Here is an 18023-nt window from a genome sequence, read left to right as displayed (position 1 = left end):
CTGACTGGTTTGCTTATGATAAAAGACTAGGACCCACAAAAAGATACCAGAGATTCATGCACACAAAAGGACAACCAAATAAAGAGGGTGGCTATATGGGAGCCCAGGAGAGGAACCTCAGAGGAAACCAATCTTGCCAGCAACTTGGCATTGGACTTCTAGCCTCCAGATCTATGAGAAAATAAATTTTGTTTTAAACTGCCCAGTCGGGAAGCCTGGGTGGCTCAGCAGTTGAGCGCCTGCCTTTGGCCCAGGGCATGATCCTGGAGTACCGGAATCGAGTCCCACATCGGGCTCCCTGCATGGAGCCTGCTTCTCCTTCTGCTTATGTCTCTGCCTCTCTCTCTCTCTCTCTCTGTGTCTCTCATGAATAAATAAATAAAATCGTTAAAAAATAAATATAAAAATAAACTGCCCAGTCTGTGTTATTTTGTTATGGCATTCCTAACAGGTTAATACACTGCCCCAGGTAAAGGTTTCTTTCTGGATTATCTATGATGCCAAAGTGATTGACCAGAGCTTGTTTTAATGGCCTCCTTTTCATCCCACTAGGTGAGGAAAGAACTTTCATACTGTGGTTCTATGGACTTCAAATACGCGCCACTGGACACTGTAGAGATGAGACAGACATCTGGTTTTGAATCATAGGTACTCACTTGGCTGGAGGAGAAAGGCATTGCGTGCTACACAGCACAAAATGGGGGCTACACCTAGGAACACAACGCATGAACGAGTCTTTGGAAGGCAGTATTTGGTGTCAAGAGTTTGAGGTGACCTTTAGTTCCCATGGTACCATGCAATCAGCTTCTTTGAATAATTCTGCAAGCTGATTGGGAACAAAAAACTGCTACTTAGGAATAAGCAAGATATTAGGTGCCTTGTCCCCTTGATAAAGATGGTTGTTTGATAGTGGACCTTATCTGCAAGTGCACAGTATGGAGGGGAGCTTTCATTTAGTCAATTTGAGGCCCTGTCGGTTTCACTCAACGTCAAGGAGACTGTAATACTGAACCTTCATTTTAGACCTTCTGGCAGCACAGTGTAAAATTCCATTCAAAGATATTTCTTTTCTCTCAACTCGGAGATGCATCATCTTAGGGTATGGCCTCTATCACCATTCCCGCGACCTTAGTCTAGCCCATCATGTAGCTTAATTTGAAATTACATCACACAGATTGACCCTACAATATCCCGAAACTTAAACTGCCTTGTTTCGGGGAATACACACGCTACTCTGCCCTGAGACACCTCCTTTCTGTTTTTTGGTGTGTGTGTGTGTGTGTTTTTTAACTTTCTTATAAGACAGAGAGGGTATCTTAGTATTTTCCTTTTGATCATAGCTACTAGTTTCTAAAGTTCTATAGGAGAGGCTGGGTCTTTATCTTAGCATCCCCAGTCCTAGCATGGAGCCTTCCAGAAAGCAGATTACTCACTAGACATTTGGGGAATAAAAGAGTATGAGGTCTACGTTGTAATGATATAATATTTCCTGAATTCTTTAATAAATAAAACACATTGAAGTATAAATCCCTTAATTTTATAAAACAAAAGACTGAAGAGTCAAGAGCATCAAAGCTGACCCTGTTTTATTATTTTTTTATATTCCATTGTTGCAGTAAATGGGATTCTTTCACATATCCATGAAAATCCCTATTGTGATGTCATATTTTCCTTAGATGATTGGGAAAAAACCCTCAGGTATCAGTAGAGGCGAGAAAAGCTGCTGGATGTGCCCCTATAACACATACTGGCTGTAGCAGTAGTGCCTGGCCGAACGCCTGGCTTGGACTCTCTCTTCCTCATCTCGCAGAGCTTCTTCATATCTTGTTGAGAAAGCACTGGGAACTGTATCACTAACCTTGGCTAAAAATTCCAGGACTTGCATCTTGCTGGTTTCAGCTTGAGCTTTCGGACCCCACAGTAGCTCATAGCGTGGAGGATCACTGTTAGACACCTGGCGGTACTCTAGGTACTGCAGCCTCACCAAGTCTTTGGTGATGAGCTTCCTGGGCTCTCCGTAGATGAAGTGCTTCCTCCCGGCATATACTCGCATCATACCCAGGAACTTCCAGATGTCTTCCTCAGCAGCGCAGTTGCCCTTCATGAAGATCACACCCAGGACTGTCATGAGCAGGCCGGTCTTGGGTAACCCCCTGCCAGCACGCACCCTCCCATTGTTGGGTAGCTTCACTTTGCTGACCAGGTCGTAAGAGTGGCCGGTTGAATCAATTTCTTTCAAGTCGACTGCGAAGATAATCTCTATGTGCTCAGAGGCTTGCTTAAGGATCTCAGAATAATGGTCTTTGTAATTTTGGCCAATAATATTCAGTATATCTTCCTTCATGATGGGTTGTTTCATTTTATATCTATACAGAAGAAACTGTTCCAACAAACTCACTTTCATAGTTAGAATATCAAGGCATTCGCTCTCACTAGAAGGTAAGGGCTCAGAGAAATAGAGATTTTCCTCATCTTGACTGTTCTCACCTTCATCAGATCTTGTACCAGAAATATCAGAAGTAATAATGGTGGTAGATGAGGCTCTGCAAGACTCCTGGAAAGTGCTAGTTGACTCAGGAGCTGATAAACTCTGGGTATTCCCCTCCAAAGCAGGAGAAGAGGAGATGGGGGACTCTTCCTGTGCTTCAGGGCTCTGAACTCCGTTACTCTGGGAGTCACCATGAGACTGGTGGCGTTTCTCACGAGTGTGAGTGCGAGTGCGAGTGCGGTGCTTACTCTTCTGACCCCGAGGCATACTGAGTATGATCAGGGACAATGGTCAGAATGTGAGTAGGAGAGAAAGTGATGAGGAACATCGACAGGATGTCACCTTCAGCAGGGAAATAGCACCTTGGCTGGTGGTATGTGAAGGAGGCTACATTTGCAGTTTTCCTCAAGGGCACTTCGCTACAAATCCACAGGGCTCCCCTCCACCTAGTCAGCCTATCCTTTGGAAAACCTGTGAAGGAAGGTAAAGTGAGGTTTAGGCTGCTTCCCGCCAGACCTGCCTCAGGCATCCTGGGGTGACAGTGGGGGCTGCTTGGGGTTGAGGAGTCTCTTATTCAAGACCATCATTCAACTAGTGGCAGGTCACGGCTTTTTTTCCCTCTGTTCTTCCGAGGTTGACATCACAAACCTCCCTGGCACCCACAGTAAGGAATTGATGGGGGTCCTCAGCTTGTAATTCCTGTCTAGGTCTGAATGTTCAGGGGGAACTTTTCTATCCTGGCCGCCGTGGGGTCCTCGAGTCCTCATTAAGGGTCCTAACTTTGGATCTGTACGGGGCCTGGCTCCCCCACCCCTTTCAGTGAATGGTAGCCACGCCTCCAAACTAAGGATTTCATTCCCTGTAAATATGATATAATTAAATGTTGAGGGAGTTTCGACTTGATAGCCTGGCCCTGGTTCTTAAGGACTAAAACCAGAGGTGGAGTCAGATTTTTGGTTACTCTTTCTATTTAGTGGTGGGTAGTCCCTTGGTCCTTGCTTCCAACTTTGACCCTTTTTATGGCTTGAAATTGCTCCCTCCCTCACCCTTAGGCCTGCCCCTCATATCAAGGCCTGTACCACCCTGAAACCCCTAGAAGAAAAGGATCTCCTTACCTGACCATACCTGTCCTTGGTCTTCTAAGAAATTAACACTATCATGCTCCTACTATTAGGGGTACGTGGCTCCTTTTGTCCTCAGGGTATTCACTTCAGCCTCTGGAAACACCAAGAAAGCTTTCCACTGCTATCACTTTAGCCATACCCCTTATACCAAGTCTCTCACCTCTTTGTGACACCCTAGGGTGAAGTGACTATGTCACATTATGTCAACAATGCCCAGGTATCTGAGGATTTCCAGCAAAGGCAGGATTGTATATGAGTCTCAGTTCTGAGGGAAAAGGTTTCCCTAATTTGTGAGACTACTTCCTTTGCTTGCCTGAGGTCCCTTCCCGTACACCAAGGCCCTCACATTTCTGGCACTTTTCTGGCAGAGTCAGCCTGACCGCCTTGTCTGAGGCATGCCACGGTTGCAGGGGCAATCTCTGTGCCACCTCACTATTCTGGGGTCTGTGATCCCCACAGTCACCACCCAGGACTCTTCCCTTGATGCCTGGCAGTGCCTGAGATGCCTCCCTCTATTGTCCAAGGTCTCAAAGCCACAGACCCAGCCCATCACTCCCTTAGGTGCCAGAGACAAGTCTTGTATGGATGGAAGTTTCTGTAATTGTCCTGCACAACCACCCACCCCAACCCGCGGGTACACAGGCAGGATGTTATTTGTGAGGCTTCTGCTTCATGAGTGACCTCGGGAGCCTGGTTAGTTGACATTAGGTGGCCTCCAGGTCAGAACTGGTCTTCTGGTTGGGATGCCAAGAGCTATAAATTTTGCTTTACATACCCCCTGGCTTCAAGCCAGGCTGCCTCCCCGCCCCCAGAATGAAATCCAGGAGGGGAGGCAACCACACCTAGCCTGGGCTCCTTGAAGCTATAAAGACATGATAACATAGGAACACAGCTCGTGCCACACTGCATGTGGGCAAGCAAATGTTTAACTTAAGACCCCATCATTTGCCCTATAAATACAGCCGTGATGGGGATGGTCAGTTGGAAGTCTCACCTGAGGGGAGGATGGTCTCCTCACACTTCTCCATCCAGACTCCAGTTTGGCTGACTCCACAGGGCTTCCCCAGCTAGTGAGAGGCTGGATGTTGTAAGTGCCCGATTTGATGTAACTTTGGCTTATTCTCCTTTACTGCTTACTATTGCCCTCATCTATGCGTCGATTTCCCTTTTCATCTTTCTATTAGATTTTTATAATATCAATAAGGTGTTTCTTCCCCTTCAAAAACAAGAGTAGGACAAATCCGTGAATCTTTTCTTTACAGCAGGAGGGAAAGTCAGGGAATGCTGCATGAAGCTACTCCTGTCTGTGCCTTTCCAGGTATGTTATGAGGATTCAGGCTTCTTCTTTTTTTAAAAGAAGATTTTATGTATTTATTCATGAGAGATACAGAGAGAGAGAGAGAGGCAGAGAGAGAAGCAGGCTCCATGCAGGGAGCCCGATGCGGGACTCGATCCCAGGACTTCAGGATCATGCTGTGGGCCGAAGGCAGGCACTAAACAGCTGAGCCACCCAGGGACCCCCGAGGATTCAGGCTTCTTAAGGCCTTCTCTGATCCCCGTAGGAGTTTGCCGCTAATATTCACTTAGGATCTTTACCTTGACTCCTAGCAGACCTTGGTTTTCCACTTTCTTTCAACTTAAGATCACCCATGTAGCCCTGAGAACCCTGAAAATAAGTGAAGAAAATCTTGGCAGCTCTGCCTTGGCCTCCTAGGTCTCAGAGGAGTCACAGGCCAGTCTTCCCATGATTTTAGTTCTTATGTAGCCCTGAGAACCCTGAAGATCGGTGAAGGAATGCTTATCTTGGCAGCTCTGCCTTGGCCTCCGAGGTCTCAGAGGGGTCAGGCCAGGCTTCCCTTGATTCTAGTTATCGTGGGGTGTTTGCCTCCTTAGTCCTCATTCATCAGAATTTTCATATTGACTCCTGTCTCTTCTTTGAAAGGCTTCTGGGAAATACCTCATCCTTCCAAACTCTTGCTCTGCCTCCCTACTGCAAAGCTGGCAGCGAATGGGTTGATCGCCAGAGGTGATGTGAGATGAAGGAGCTAGAGGAAAGATGGGGGCCAGGACAGGTGGCGTGCTGTCATAGAAAGCAAGCTCATTTCTTCATTCTCTTCAAGGACCTAGCCTCTTAACATAATTCCTCTTCTAACAAATTTACTTTCTGCAGTGAAGGGACTGAGTCACATGACACTGTGATTCCCTGATCATTTGGGGTTTACTGATACTTCCTTTGTTGATAATGTTGTTACTGAATATTGTCTCTTTCTCTATTCATTCTACACACCTTGATTTTTCTATTTTTATTGCTTATTCCTCAGGCTATGTATTCCAGAACCATACTGTGGTATGAAGTTGTGCTTTTTAACACCTGAAGTACATTTTGGAATAGTGAGCAGAAAAATGAAGTAAGTGACACAGGTGTGCCTCGGGCTGGGAGGAGCAGTGTGGGCTCTAGAGGAATTCAGAACCAGGGTCTAGGCCAGGACAGTCACTTGCCAGCCTTGAATTTGAGACTATTCTAAATAATTTATCTCCAAAGTGACTCTGATAATATTTATCATATAGGACCATAGAAATATATGTGATGATGTATTTAACATCTAGCACAGTATTAGGCAAAGTTCAATGCTTTTTAAAAAAAATTTTTTTTAAAGATTTTATTTATTTGAGAGAAAGAGAGCATGAGCAGGAAGAGGGTCAGAGGGAGAAGGAAAAGCAGACTCCCAGCTGAGCAGGGAGCCTGATGAAGGGCTCAATCCCATGACCCTGAGATCACGACCTGAGCTGAAGTTGGATGCTTAACCAGCTGAGCCACCTAGGTACCCCCTAAGTTTGGTACCTTGTTTTTTTTTTTTTTTTTTAATAAAGATTTTATATATTTATTCATGGGAGACACAGAGAGAGGCAGATACAGAAGCAGGCTGCCTGTGGGAAGCCTGATGTGGGACTCAATCCCAGGACCTTGGGATCATGACCCATGCTAAAGACAGACACTCAGCCACTGAGCCACCCAGGTGCCCCAAGTTTGGTACTTTTAATGAATGGAAGTTATTACTGATGATTTTGACCCCACATAATAACACTGTTTCCTCACATAATTTTATATCGAGCCTGTATCAAAGAATAAACAACTTCTGGGATCCCTGGGTGGTGCAGTGGTTTAGCGCCTGCCTTTGGCCCAGGGCGCGATCCTGGAGACCCGGGATCAAGTCCCATGTCGGGCTCCCGGTGCATGGAGCCTGCTTCTCCCTCTGCCTGTATCTCTGCCTCTCTCTCTCTCTCTCTGTGACTATTATAAATAAATAAAAATGAAAAAAAAAAACTTAAAAAAAAAAGAATATACAACTTCAAACAATAGAAATCCAAATCCACTGAAATGCTGCTGGGCAAATAAAATGCAGTAGTATTTCTCCACTAGACCATCTGTTTTTTAATATGGGTATGGGGTTGTCTTCTCCAGTTGTATGCAACTAAAAGTTCCTATTTGTGTCAAGGTCAAACAACTTCCCTCCTGGGTCCATTTTCATCCAAACCACCCCCTATTTTCATTCATTTTATTACTACCAAAATTCGAGCTCTCCCTTAAGAGTTTGACAAATTATACTCAAAATAACTTAGTTAAAATGCCCTTTTAATGGAGTGAGCTCTTACTTATCCTGCAAAAAGTGGTAAAGTCCAGGTGCTTCTTGGAATCTCACTTAAATGGAATATTACCCTTAATACTCGGAAACTCGCTGGACATTCTATGCCTCAAAAACCTTATTTGTGTACTGCTACCTGCACTGGGGCAAGCATATAGGACTCCTTCCATCCAGCCTTCAGCCCAGGACTGTCACTGGTTTTCCCAAAATTCCAAAGTAACTGTGAAAATCTATTTTCCTTTCTAGACCTAGTCTCTCAACTCAGAACCACCGACTAACGACCTGGTCCCTCCCAGTCCACCAATTCTACCCAGCCCATTGCACAGCCTGGCTTGAAATGACCTCCCCCCAAGGGACTGGCATTTTACCAAGGCCAACAGAGCCTTGATCAAGTAACTTACATTAGACTGTTATCATCTAGGACCTCCCCTCCCCTTATATACCTCTTTATTTTACTTCTCATTTATTTATTTCTCAGAATGTATCTCACCATCTTCATTGTATGAAAACTGCTGCTAGAGTATACATTTCTATGTGCGAGGGTTCAATGTTATTTTTCTTACCATCCAGTGCGATTAAGGACTATTCCAAAGAGCAGATGCTCAATGCTGGAGGAAAGAGGGAACGAGCAAGAAGTTTATTTGATTTAATTTCTTATACATTTTGAATTCGCTACATATACTCAGGTATATATTATTTAATTTTACAAGCAAAGTGCACAGAGAATAAGGCAATGAGTTAACCACCCTTTATATATGTGTCACCATTTTTTATCACAAATATTTTCCTATGAGGTTCCTTCATATTCCCATGAAATAAATTCATTCCAGTGCCATGCTACCTTGTTCTATAGCAAAAACAAAATACTAAAGGCTTTTCAGCTTGTTTACAAAAAACGAAACTCTTAATCTTAAACCCGAATGGGAATAAATTTCCATTCCATGAAAATACCTATTGCAGTGCCATGTTATCTGCTTTTCGATCATAAATACAATATAGATGCTTTGTGACTTTCAAATACCAAAAATGTAGCTCTGCTGTGTTAAACAGCAATAAATATTACATTAAAACCTAAGTAAGCTATTATAAGAAAAAACATTTGAAAACACCAAAATAAATATAACTGTCTATGTGTTTCTAGAAGTTACCTGTTTAGAACAAGTACGAGGAAGAGCTTTTCTCTTCCTTCCAGCCCCGAGGACTCTGCACGTGTTAAAAGAGCAAGGACTGGAGAGCTATGCCATCCGTAAGTGTACAGTCTAAAGCTAAATGAGCTAAGAGAAAAATTGAAAACACCGAAATAAATATAGCCGTATGTGTGTTTCTAGAAGTTACCAGCTTAGAACAAGTATGAGGAAGAGCTTTTGTGTGCCCTCCATCCCTAGGCCTGCACCACTCACAAGGTGGACCGCCCGCCCCGCTGCAGCCCCGAGGAGGAGCCGCCGCCGCCCCGAGCGCCTCCCTGGAGGCGGAGGAAGCCCAGCGCCGCCTCCAGGGCAGGCGGCCAGGCCGTGGCTGTGGCCGCGGCCGCGGCGGCCGAGGCCCCCCTGGCCGAGGCCAAGGCCCACCTGGCCGTGGCCGTGGTCGCGGCGGCCGAGGCCCCCCAGGCCGAGGCAGTGGCAGCCGAGGCCCCCCTGACCGTGGCCGTGGTCGCGGCGGCCGAGGCCCCCATGGCCGAGGCAGCGGCAGCCGAGGCCCCCATGGCCGAGGCCCCCCTGGCCGAGGCCCTGGGCCCCGCGCGCTCCTCCTGGTCTAGCAGAGCCTCGGCGTAGAGCTCGGGGAAGCAGCTGGGCACGGTGTCGTTGATCTTGGCGAGGACCTGCAGCACCTGCATCTTGCTGGTCTCGGCGCGGGCTCGCGGGCCCCACAGGAACTCGTGGCGCGGGGGGTCGCTGGCCGGCACCTGGCGGTACTCCAGGTAGCCCTGGCGCACCAGGTCTTGGGTGAGGAGCTTCCGGGGCTCCCCGAAGATCAGGTGCCACCTGCCCTCGTAGACGCCCAGCATGTGCAGGAACTCCCAGATGTCCTCCTCGGCGGCGCGGTTGCCCTTCATGAAGATGACGCCCAGCAGCGTCATGAGGAGGCCGGTCTTGGGCAGCTCCCGGGTGCTGGTGGCGGCGGCGGCCAGGCCCAGCTTGCTGACCAGCGCGTACGACTGGCTGCGGGCGTCGACCTCCCTGAGCTCCAGGCCGAAGACCAGCTCCAGGCGCTCGGCGGCGCACCGGAAGATCTCGGGGAAGTGCTCGCGGTACTTCCTGCCCACCGTCTTCTGCAGCGCGGCCCGCGGGACGGGCTCCCCGCTGCTGTGCTTCTCCAGCAGGAGCTGCACCAGCATGCTGGCCTTGCGGCTGAGGGGGTCCCTGCGGGCGCTGGGGCCGGGGGACCCGGCGGGGCTCCCGGCGCCCTGCTCCCGCGGCGACCCCGAGGCGGAGGCGGAGGCGCCGGGAGACCCGGGCTGCGGGGGGGGCGCCGCCGCCGCCTCGGGGGCGCGCGGGGGACTCCCCTGCAGGCTCAGCGAGGGGATGCGGGGGGCCTCCTCGGCCGCCGCCGCCGCCTCCGCCGCCTCCGCCTCCACCTCCGCCTCCACCTCCACCTCCGCCGCCTCCGCCGCCTCCGCCTCCACCTCCGCCACCGCCGCTGCGGCCGCCGCCACCCCGACACTCTCCTCCCCGTGGCCCTCGTGGCGTTTCTTGCGGGCACGGAGCTTGCTCTTTTGGCCCCGAGGCATGGCGACCCTGGGCAGGGCTGGCGGGCAGCGGGGGCACCTGGAGAGCGGGACAGTGAGGCGGGGTGAGCCCCTTGGCGGCGGGGCCCGGGGTGCGCCCTGCCTGGGGGTCACTGGGGGCGACGGTGGAGACCCGCGTCCGGGTGCGGGGCGGGGGAGGCCCTCTCCGGTCACGTGCAAGATCGGCAGGTGAGTTGTTGGCAAGCTCCGGGTCCCCCCACCCCAGCCCTCCTCCCCCCCCCCCGCAGCCCGCCCTCGGGGTCCTCCCGCCCTCGGGGTCCTCCCTCCCTCGGGGTCCGCCCTCCCGGGCCTGCTGCCTCGCCCTGACGCTGGCCACTCAGGCCCACGGCGGCAGGGCCTCGAGACTGACTAGGAGCGAGCGAGGCTGACCACGCAGCCCCACGTGCCCGACACCGACACCGACGCCGACACCAGCGAGCCTGAAAGCTGCGGCAGACGCGCCGAGGCTCCCTGGCCCGCGCCCCGCTGTCCCCCCTCGGGCGGTCCCCGGGAGCCCGCCTGCCGCCCCGTGCCCCCCGTCCCGGGCCCGCAGCTCCGGGGCCCACAGCAGGGCGCGTGTTCTGAGGTGCGCTCGTTCCGGGGAGGGCGGCCTCAGCCCGACTCCCCGCGAGGCCCGGAACGGCCCCCGCGGCCGACCTGCTGCCTGCCCCCGACCAAGGAAGGCCCCACGTCCCCGGGTCCCCGGAGCACCCACCGCCACCAGGAGCGGGGCCTCCGCGTGGCCCCCGGGGTGGGTATGGAGCCCCCCCCCCCCCAGCCCTCACGAAGGCCCTCCTTCTCGCCAGCGGGCCTGGGACTTCTCCCCGCGCTGCGCGGAGCCACGGTCCAGCAGCAGCCTCGGGCCAAGCCTGCAGTCCCTGAGCCCCCGCGGGGGCAGCAGCCATGGGGGCAGCCATGTTGGGGCCTCCGAGGCGCGGGAGCAGGGGCCGAGCGGGGCAGGGTGTGTGTGGACCCCCTTTCCCAGGGCAGATGGGGCCGGGGCTTGTCGGGGCGGCGTGCCCGCGGCCTTAACCCGGGACTCCTGGCTCCTGGCCGCGGACGGGCGCGTGGGACCCCCGTCTGGGCTCACCCTAGGCAGGAGCGGTCCGACTAGGCCTCGCCGCCCACCGCGTGGTCAGGAGGAAGTCGTCGAGGGCCACTTCCGGTCATGTGGGTCCGGGCCCCCGGGAAGCCCGCGTGGGCGGGAGGGCTGCGGCGTGCTGGGCGTGTGCTGGGGCGCAGGAGAGCGGCCTGCAGTTTGGCGCGCGCGGGCTTCCGCTGCCTCTGAGCAGCTCGGGGGCCTTCTCTCTCCGCTGCGCTGACGCCACTGCCCTCGGACCGAGGGTCTCATGTCCCTGCCAGCGTCCCCCCGTAGGAAGTGTTTGGGGGCCTCCTCGTGCCTGCCAGGCCTGGTCCTTCCCCAATGTTATAGCACACATACTCTTTCGACGCCGCTTATGTGACCCGGGGCACCCCTCATCTCATATCTCTGTGTCTTACTTCACTTCTACTAGGCCTTTGGCTACGTCCAATCAGCTGACCTACTGCCAACTCTTCACACCAAAGACATTAGGTCTGTGAGCTTCCTGATATGAATTCCAGGTACACCTCCTTGGCCACTCCTGCTTGAGGCTCCCCAGAAATGGCTGCCTTAAGGTGAGAATCTTGTTGGGTTCCCTCCACCCTCTTGGGTGGAGAAGCGCATCGTATTTCATTCAGGGAACTTGCAGTGAGTTAGCAGGTCTGCAATTCCTTCCTTTTTCACTTGGTACCTCCCCCCACGCCCCATCAAGGCCCTTAGGAATCCCGTGGGCAAGTGGAGTGCCCTTTAGCCTGACCAACTTCTCAGGGCTTCTTTTAGCTGACATCATTTTCATCGCTCCAAGTTCCTGGAGTGAATTTCGATCATTATGTGCAATTATTGTGATACTTGCCAGTCTATTTTAGTTTGTGCCTTGTACCTTTTATTCTATTAAGATGTTAAAAAAAGGCCAGTCCACATTCATTGGTAAATTTTCAAGTGGTTATTAGCACAGCCTGTGGACTCATACTGCCACAACCAACCCATAGTTTATTATAGTCCTGATATTACCCTTTGGTCCTGGCACTTAGGCTCTGAGGGGCTGCCTCCGTTCCCTTTATTGAGGCTGTAGAAATTCATTATCTCAGGGAATTATTGGAAGAGTCAAGGGCTGAACTGAAAACTTTCCGTCTAGTCAATCCTGTCATTGGCCTCTCTTGCAGGCCAGGTACCGCTCTCAATCCCAGAGCTGGCCTCCACCAGCTCACACAGAGGCTCTAGTTCAATACACAATTAGTATTCCTCAGGAGCTTTTCAGTTTTGTTGTTTTGTTCTTGTTGATATTGGTTTTTTATTTCTTTTTAAGATTTTCAGGGTTGATTTTGATTATGGGAAAAAGCAACCTGAGTTGGTGACATTTTTGTAGCTATAGGTAAGGCAGTGAATCTTTAAATATGTTAAAGAGAATTAACGTCTTTATAATATTCCCTCACATATGAGTAAACATAGTAAACTGCTTTTTTCAAAAATTCTTTTTCCTTTCAGTAAGTTTTTAAAAAAGTTTTTATTTAAATTCAATTTAATTAACATATAGTGTATTATTAATTTCAGAGGTAGAATTTAATGATTAATCAGTTGCATATAACACCCAGTGCTCATTCCATCAAGTGCCTCCTTAATGCCCATCACCCAGTTACCCATTCCCCCACCCGCCTCCACTCCAGCAACCCTCAGTTTGTTTACTGTATTTAAGTATCTCTTATGGTTTGTCTCCCTGTTTTCATCTTATTGTATTTTTCCTTCCCTTCCCCTATGTTCGTCTGTTTTGTTTCTTAAATTCTACATATGAGTGAAATTATATGGTCTTTGTCTGTCTCTGACTTACATATTTCACTTAGCATAATGCACTCTAGCTCCATCTATGTCATTCCAAGTGGCAAGATTTCATTCTGATGGCTGAGTAATATTCCATTGTATATATACACTACCTCTTCTTTATCTGTTTATCTGTTGATGGACATCTAGGCTCTTTCCACAGTTTGGCTATTGTGGACATTGCTGTTATAAACATTGGGGTGAATGTGCCCCTTCAAAATATTATTTTTGTATGCTTTGTTTAAATATCTTGTTATGCAGTTCCTGAGTCTTTTGGGTAGTTCTATCTTGAACTTTCTGAGGAACCTCCATACTGTTCTCCAGAGTGGTTGAACCAGCTTGCATTCACACCAACAGTGTAAGAGGGTTCTCTTTTCTCCACGTCCTTGCCAACAGCTCTTGTTTCCTGAGTTGTTAATTTTAGCCATTTTGACTGGTATAAGGTGGTATCTCATTGTGGTTTTGATTTGTGTTAGTCTATCAGTACGTTTTTATAGTTATCTCCTAAAGAATTTGTAGGCATCTGGTTTTGTATTAGGTATATCTTGGAGATTATTATTGTTTTCAGTCATATATTTTCCATTACGTGTTGTAATTTGTTAGTGATTTTGTTTTATCACATTCCTTAATTTGCTATCTTGATCTTTTATACACCATCTTCCTGAAGTTGCTTATGTATCTTAATAATTTCTGTACCAATTACTTGGAACTTTTAAATTAAGAGATCATATTGTTACCATTGTTACCTCTTTCTTTTCATTATTCTTTCCTCTGATTTACTTTGGTATTCATATTCTTGTATAATAGTTGTGTACTGTGTATGTATTTTCATCCAATTGTAGACAGTGGAATTGATACCACATATCTTTGTTTTCTTGTCAAACCTATTGAGTATGTTTGCAGTTGTTCCCATTTAGTAAATCCATTGTAGATTTTAGAAAATGGACATTTTTTTCTTTCTTTTTTTTTCAATATGGAATGCTTAACAAATTTGCATGTCACCCTTGCACAGAGGCCATGCTAGTCTTCTCTGTATTGTTCCAGTTTTAATATATTTGGTGCCAAAATGAGCACGGAAATTCTTTTGCAATGCAAGCTTGCCAAAACTTATTATCATTAACAAGTTTTACTTATTTATTTTGTCAAAGGCTTTTTCTTTACCCTTACACATAGTCCAATCCTTTTCCCCTCTTTTTTTGCTAACATAGTTATTTCCATCTGGCAGCATTTTCTAGTGTTAATTCACTGCTATATTGGAAATACTATGAATTTATTTAAGGTATTTATCTCTATGCATGTGAGCTTGGCTTGATATTTTATGGGAAGATTCTTACCTGGTCTTTGTATCAAGAAGAGGTAGCATATTTTAATGGTTGATAACTCCCTAAATTTTTGTATAATTTTTAAAAGTTTACATGAGGTAGTGATTACTTTTTCCTTTACCATTTTGTGTAACAAGCCCTAAGGCCTGGATAGCCCTAGAGTCTTTTGCTGTTGCCTTGGATTGGACTGCTGTTTCAATTTCTATTTTGTTGATTGAAGGGGTCTGTCTCTCTGTGGACCTATTTAGTCATTTATATTATGTTGACCTTAAAAATAAGCATCCAGTTATCTTACCTAGAAAATGAGTTTATTTGGAAATAGTAGGAAATTTCAGTTTGGAACTTGAAAGCTATTGCACAATCATAGGCAAGTCTAAGAACAAAGGAGAGGAATACTCTTATAGACGGAAAGAGGAGTTGGAGGAGCTCTTATAAAGTCCACTGGAAAAATAAATAAATAAATAAAGTCCACTGGAATAAACTGGGAGTTTGAAATGGCTTTTCATTGGCTGAGTTGTGACCGTCTCTTATTGGCTGGGCCAGGAAAAATTCTTTTCTCCTTCTGCTCTTGTACTGAAGTATGTATGACCTTCTTCCTATTGGGAATACATTTCTACCTGTCTGCAATTGAAGACAAGTGGTAAATTATGAGAGCTCCCCTTTTCTGGCCTCCCAATTCCGTTTTAAATGAGTTTTCCTTTATTTAATTTCACAATATTTTGATGAAAATGCTCCATTTTACAGGCATATCTCAAAGATATTGCAGGTTCAATTCCACACTACCATAATAAAGCTAATACATATTGCAATAAAGCAAGTCACATGAATTTTTTAGTTCCCAGTGCATCTAAAAGTTGTATTCACACTATACTGTAGTCTATTACTTTTGCAAAAGCATTATGTCTAGAAAAAAAAAAAAACAGTGTGCATACTTTAATTTAAAAATAGCTTAATGAAAATGCCAAGCTCATGTAGTTCTGTTTATGTGGGACAGATTAAGTGAAATTTCTAAATGCCTTTTCAGCTATAAATGCATTAAACTAGTATTTATTCATGATGTATTAGTATAAAATATGTGTTACTTTTATGCAATTTGAAGGATACTTGAAGTACATTTAAATTATTTAAAGTGAGAAGATTGTAATTTCCATATTGAAATTATAACTCAACTTGCTAGGACTTTAAGAAGTTGTACTATGTATTCAAAGGTGAGTGTGTTTTAAATAGTCATCAAAGATGGTGATATGTAGGGAAAAAACTTCAAATACTGATTATACTAGAAGTGAGGAAAATGAGGAAATTGCTTTTTAATTACTTCTGAAGAAAATTAGAGCTTGATTGATGCTCAAAGAATATCTATTGGATAGATTGACTGGCTGTTTTATATGGTGAGACAACTGAGATATATATGATAAGATGTGGTATAAGGCATACCTTGGAGATACTGCGGATTTGGTTCCAGACTACTAGAATAAAGCAAATATTGTGACAAAGAGAGTCCATTTAATTTCTTATTTTCCCAGTTCATATGGAAGTTATGTTTACACTATATTGTAGTCTTTTCAATGTACAATACGTTTTGTCTCTAGGAAGTACATATCATTATATGGGGCACCTGAGTGGAACAGTCTGTTGGGCACCAGACTCTTGGTTTTGGCTCAGGTCATAATCTCAGGGATGTCAGATTAGCCCCACGTCAGACTCTGCTGGGCATGGAGCCTGCTTAAGCCTCTCTCTGCCCCTCTCCCCTGTGTACACATGCTCTAACTCTTTCTCAAATAACTAAATCTTTAAAAAAATTAAAAGTACATATCATAATAAAGAAGTACCTTATTACTAATATAATAATTGTTAGATATAATTTGGGCTTTCAGCGAGTCATAATCTTTTTGTTGGTAAGAAGGTCTTGCCTTGATGTTGATGATGGCTGACTGATGAGGCTTGTGGTTTCTAAAGGTTGGGGTGGCTGTGGCAATGTCTTAAAATAAGACGACAATAAAGTTTGCCGGATCGACTGACTCTTCTCCCACGCACAGTTTCTCTGTAACATGTGCTGCTGTTTGATAGCATCTTCACCAGGAGTAGATTTCATTTCATAAAATCCCTTTCTTTGCTCATCCATAGGAAGCAAATCCTTATCCATTCAAGTTATATCATGAGATGGCAGCATTTCAGTCATATCTTCAGGCTCCACTTAATTCTAGTCCCCTTCCTTTTTCACCACATCTGCAATTGCTTCCTCCACTGAAGTCTTGAAACCCACAAAGTTATCCATAAGGACTGGAATAACTTTTTCCAGACTCCCATTAATATTGATATTTTTACCTCTTTTCGTGAATCATCAGTGTCCCTAATAGCACCTAGAATGGCACATCCTTTACAGAAGGTTTTCAGTTGGCACTGCCCTGATCCATCAGGGGATTCACTAGCTATGGCAGCTGGAGCCTTATGAAATGTATTTCTTAAACCATAAGACTTAAAAGTTGAAATTAACTCCTTTATCCATGGGCCGCAGAAGGGATATTGTATCAGCAGGCATGAAAAAAAAAAAACATTAATGTCCTTGCTCCTCTCCCTGAGAGCTCTCAAGTGACTGGGTACATTGCCAATAAGCAGTCATATTTTGAAAGGAAACTTTTTTCGGAGCAGTAGGTCTCAACAGTGGGCTTAAAGTGTTCAGTAAGCAGGTGTGCTGTCATCCAGGCTTTGTTTTTCCATTTATGAGCACAGACAGAATGCATTTAGCATAGTTCTTAAGGGCCTGAGGATTTTGGGAATGGGAAATGGGCTTTGGCTTCACCTTACAGTCACCAGCTACATTAGTCCCTAAGAAGAGAGTCAGCTAGTCCTTTGAAGCTTTGAAGCCAGGCTTTGAGTTCTCTTCTCTAGCTGTGAAAGTCCTGGATGGCATCTGCTTCCAATGGAAAGCTGTGGATATATATCATCCACACTGAAAATCTGTTTAGTGTAGCCACCTTCATAAATGATCTTAGCTAGATCTAGGGAATAACTTCCTGTCGCTTCTACATTAGCACTTGGTGCTTTTCCTTTATACCGTTATGTTGTGCAGATGGCTTCTTTCCTTAAACCTCATGAACCAACCTCTGATAGCTTCAGATTTTCGCTTGTGCAGCCTCCTCACCTCTCTCAACATTCAAAGAATTGAAGAAAGTTAGGGCCTTGCCCTGGATTAGGCTTTAGCTTAAGGGTATGTATGTATATTGTGACAGGTTTGATTTCCTATCCAGACCCCTGAAACTTTATCCATTTCACTTTTGTGGGTTCATTGTAGTAGTACTTTTAATTTTCTTCAAGGACTTTTCCTCTGAATTTACTGTTTGACTGTTTGGTGCAAGAACCTGAGCTTTCAGCCTGTCTTGGCTTTTTTTTTTTTTTTTAAAGATTTTATTTATTCATTTATGAGAGACACAAAGAGAGAGGCAGAGACGTAGGCAGAGGGAGAAGCAGGCTTCTCTCAGAGAACCTGATGAGGTGCTTGATCCCAAGACCTCAGGACCACACCCTGAGCAAAAAAAAAAAGGTAGACACTCGGCCATCTTGGGTGGCTCAACATTTTAGTGCCGCCTTCAGCCCAGGGCGTGATCCTGGAGTCCCGGGATCGAGTCCCACATCAGGCTCCCTGCATGGAGCCTGCTTCTCCCTCTGCCTGTGTCACTGTCTCTCTCTCTCTCTCTCCCCCTCTGTGTCTCTCATAAATAAATAAAATCTTAAAAAAAAAAAAGGTAGACACTCAATCACTGAGCCACCCAGGTGTCCCCTATCTTGGTTTTTGACATGCCTTCCTCACTAAGCTTAATAATTGC

At 46.8% G+C, this 18023-nt stretch overlaps 3 protein-coding genes and 1 non-coding gene across 4 annotated transcripts in view; 1 reads left to right on the top strand and 3 right to left on the bottom strand.

Moving 5' to 3' along the window:
- Positions 1-1569: 1569 nt before the first annotated feature.
- On the bottom strand, positions 1570-3961 carry LOC112654491 (melanoma-associated antigen B5-like). The gene is made up of 2 exons (XM_025439062.3): positions 3604-3961; positions 1570-2959 (listed from the first exon to the last, which is right to left on the bottom strand). Exon 2 carries the CDS (start codon positions 2753-2755, stop codon positions 1736-1738), a length of 1020 nt encoding a protein of 339 aa, XP_025294847.3. The 5' UTR covers positions 2756-2959; positions 3604-3961; the 3' UTR covers positions 1570-1735.
- A 3926-nt stretch (positions 3962-7887) lies between these two features.
- Positions 7888-9984, bottom strand: LOC118353768 (melanoma-associated antigen B4-like). Its single transcript, XM_049107819.1, has 2 exons — positions 9880-9984; positions 7888-9810 (listed from the first exon to the last, which is right to left on the bottom strand). Exons 1-2 carry the CDS (start codon positions 9982-9984, stop codon positions 8653-8655), a joined length of 1263 nt encoding a protein of 420 aa, XP_048963776.1. The 3' UTR covers positions 7888-8652.
- The window catches only part of LOC125754713 (translation initiation factor IF-2-like), a 40910-nt gene continuing 32869 nt past the window's right edge, over positions 9983-18023 (top strand). The window contains exons 1-2 of the mRNA XM_049107818.1: positions 9983-10170; positions 10379-11637. Of these exons, the coding sequence (XP_048963775.1) occupies positions 9983-10170; positions 10379-11303 (1113 nt within the window). The 3' untranslated portion in view covers positions 11304-11637. The remainder of the gene's footprint in view (positions 10171-10378; positions 11638-18023) is intronic.
- Positions 13845-13951, bottom strand: LOC112656007 (U6 spliceosomal RNA). The gene has a single exon (XR_003134033.1). It is a non-coding gene; the product is annotated as a U6 spliceosomal RNA (small nuclear RNA).

This window comes from Canis lupus, chromosome X (genome assembly GCF_003254725.2).
Source record: "Canis lupus dingo isolate Sandy chromosome X, ASM325472v2, whole genome shotgun sequence".
Lineage (NCBI taxonomy): Eukaryota > Metazoa > Chordata > Mammalia > Carnivora > Canidae > Canis > Canis lupus.
Note: the sequence above shows the minus strand (reverse complement) of the source record. Positions and strands in the feature narration are given on the sequence as shown.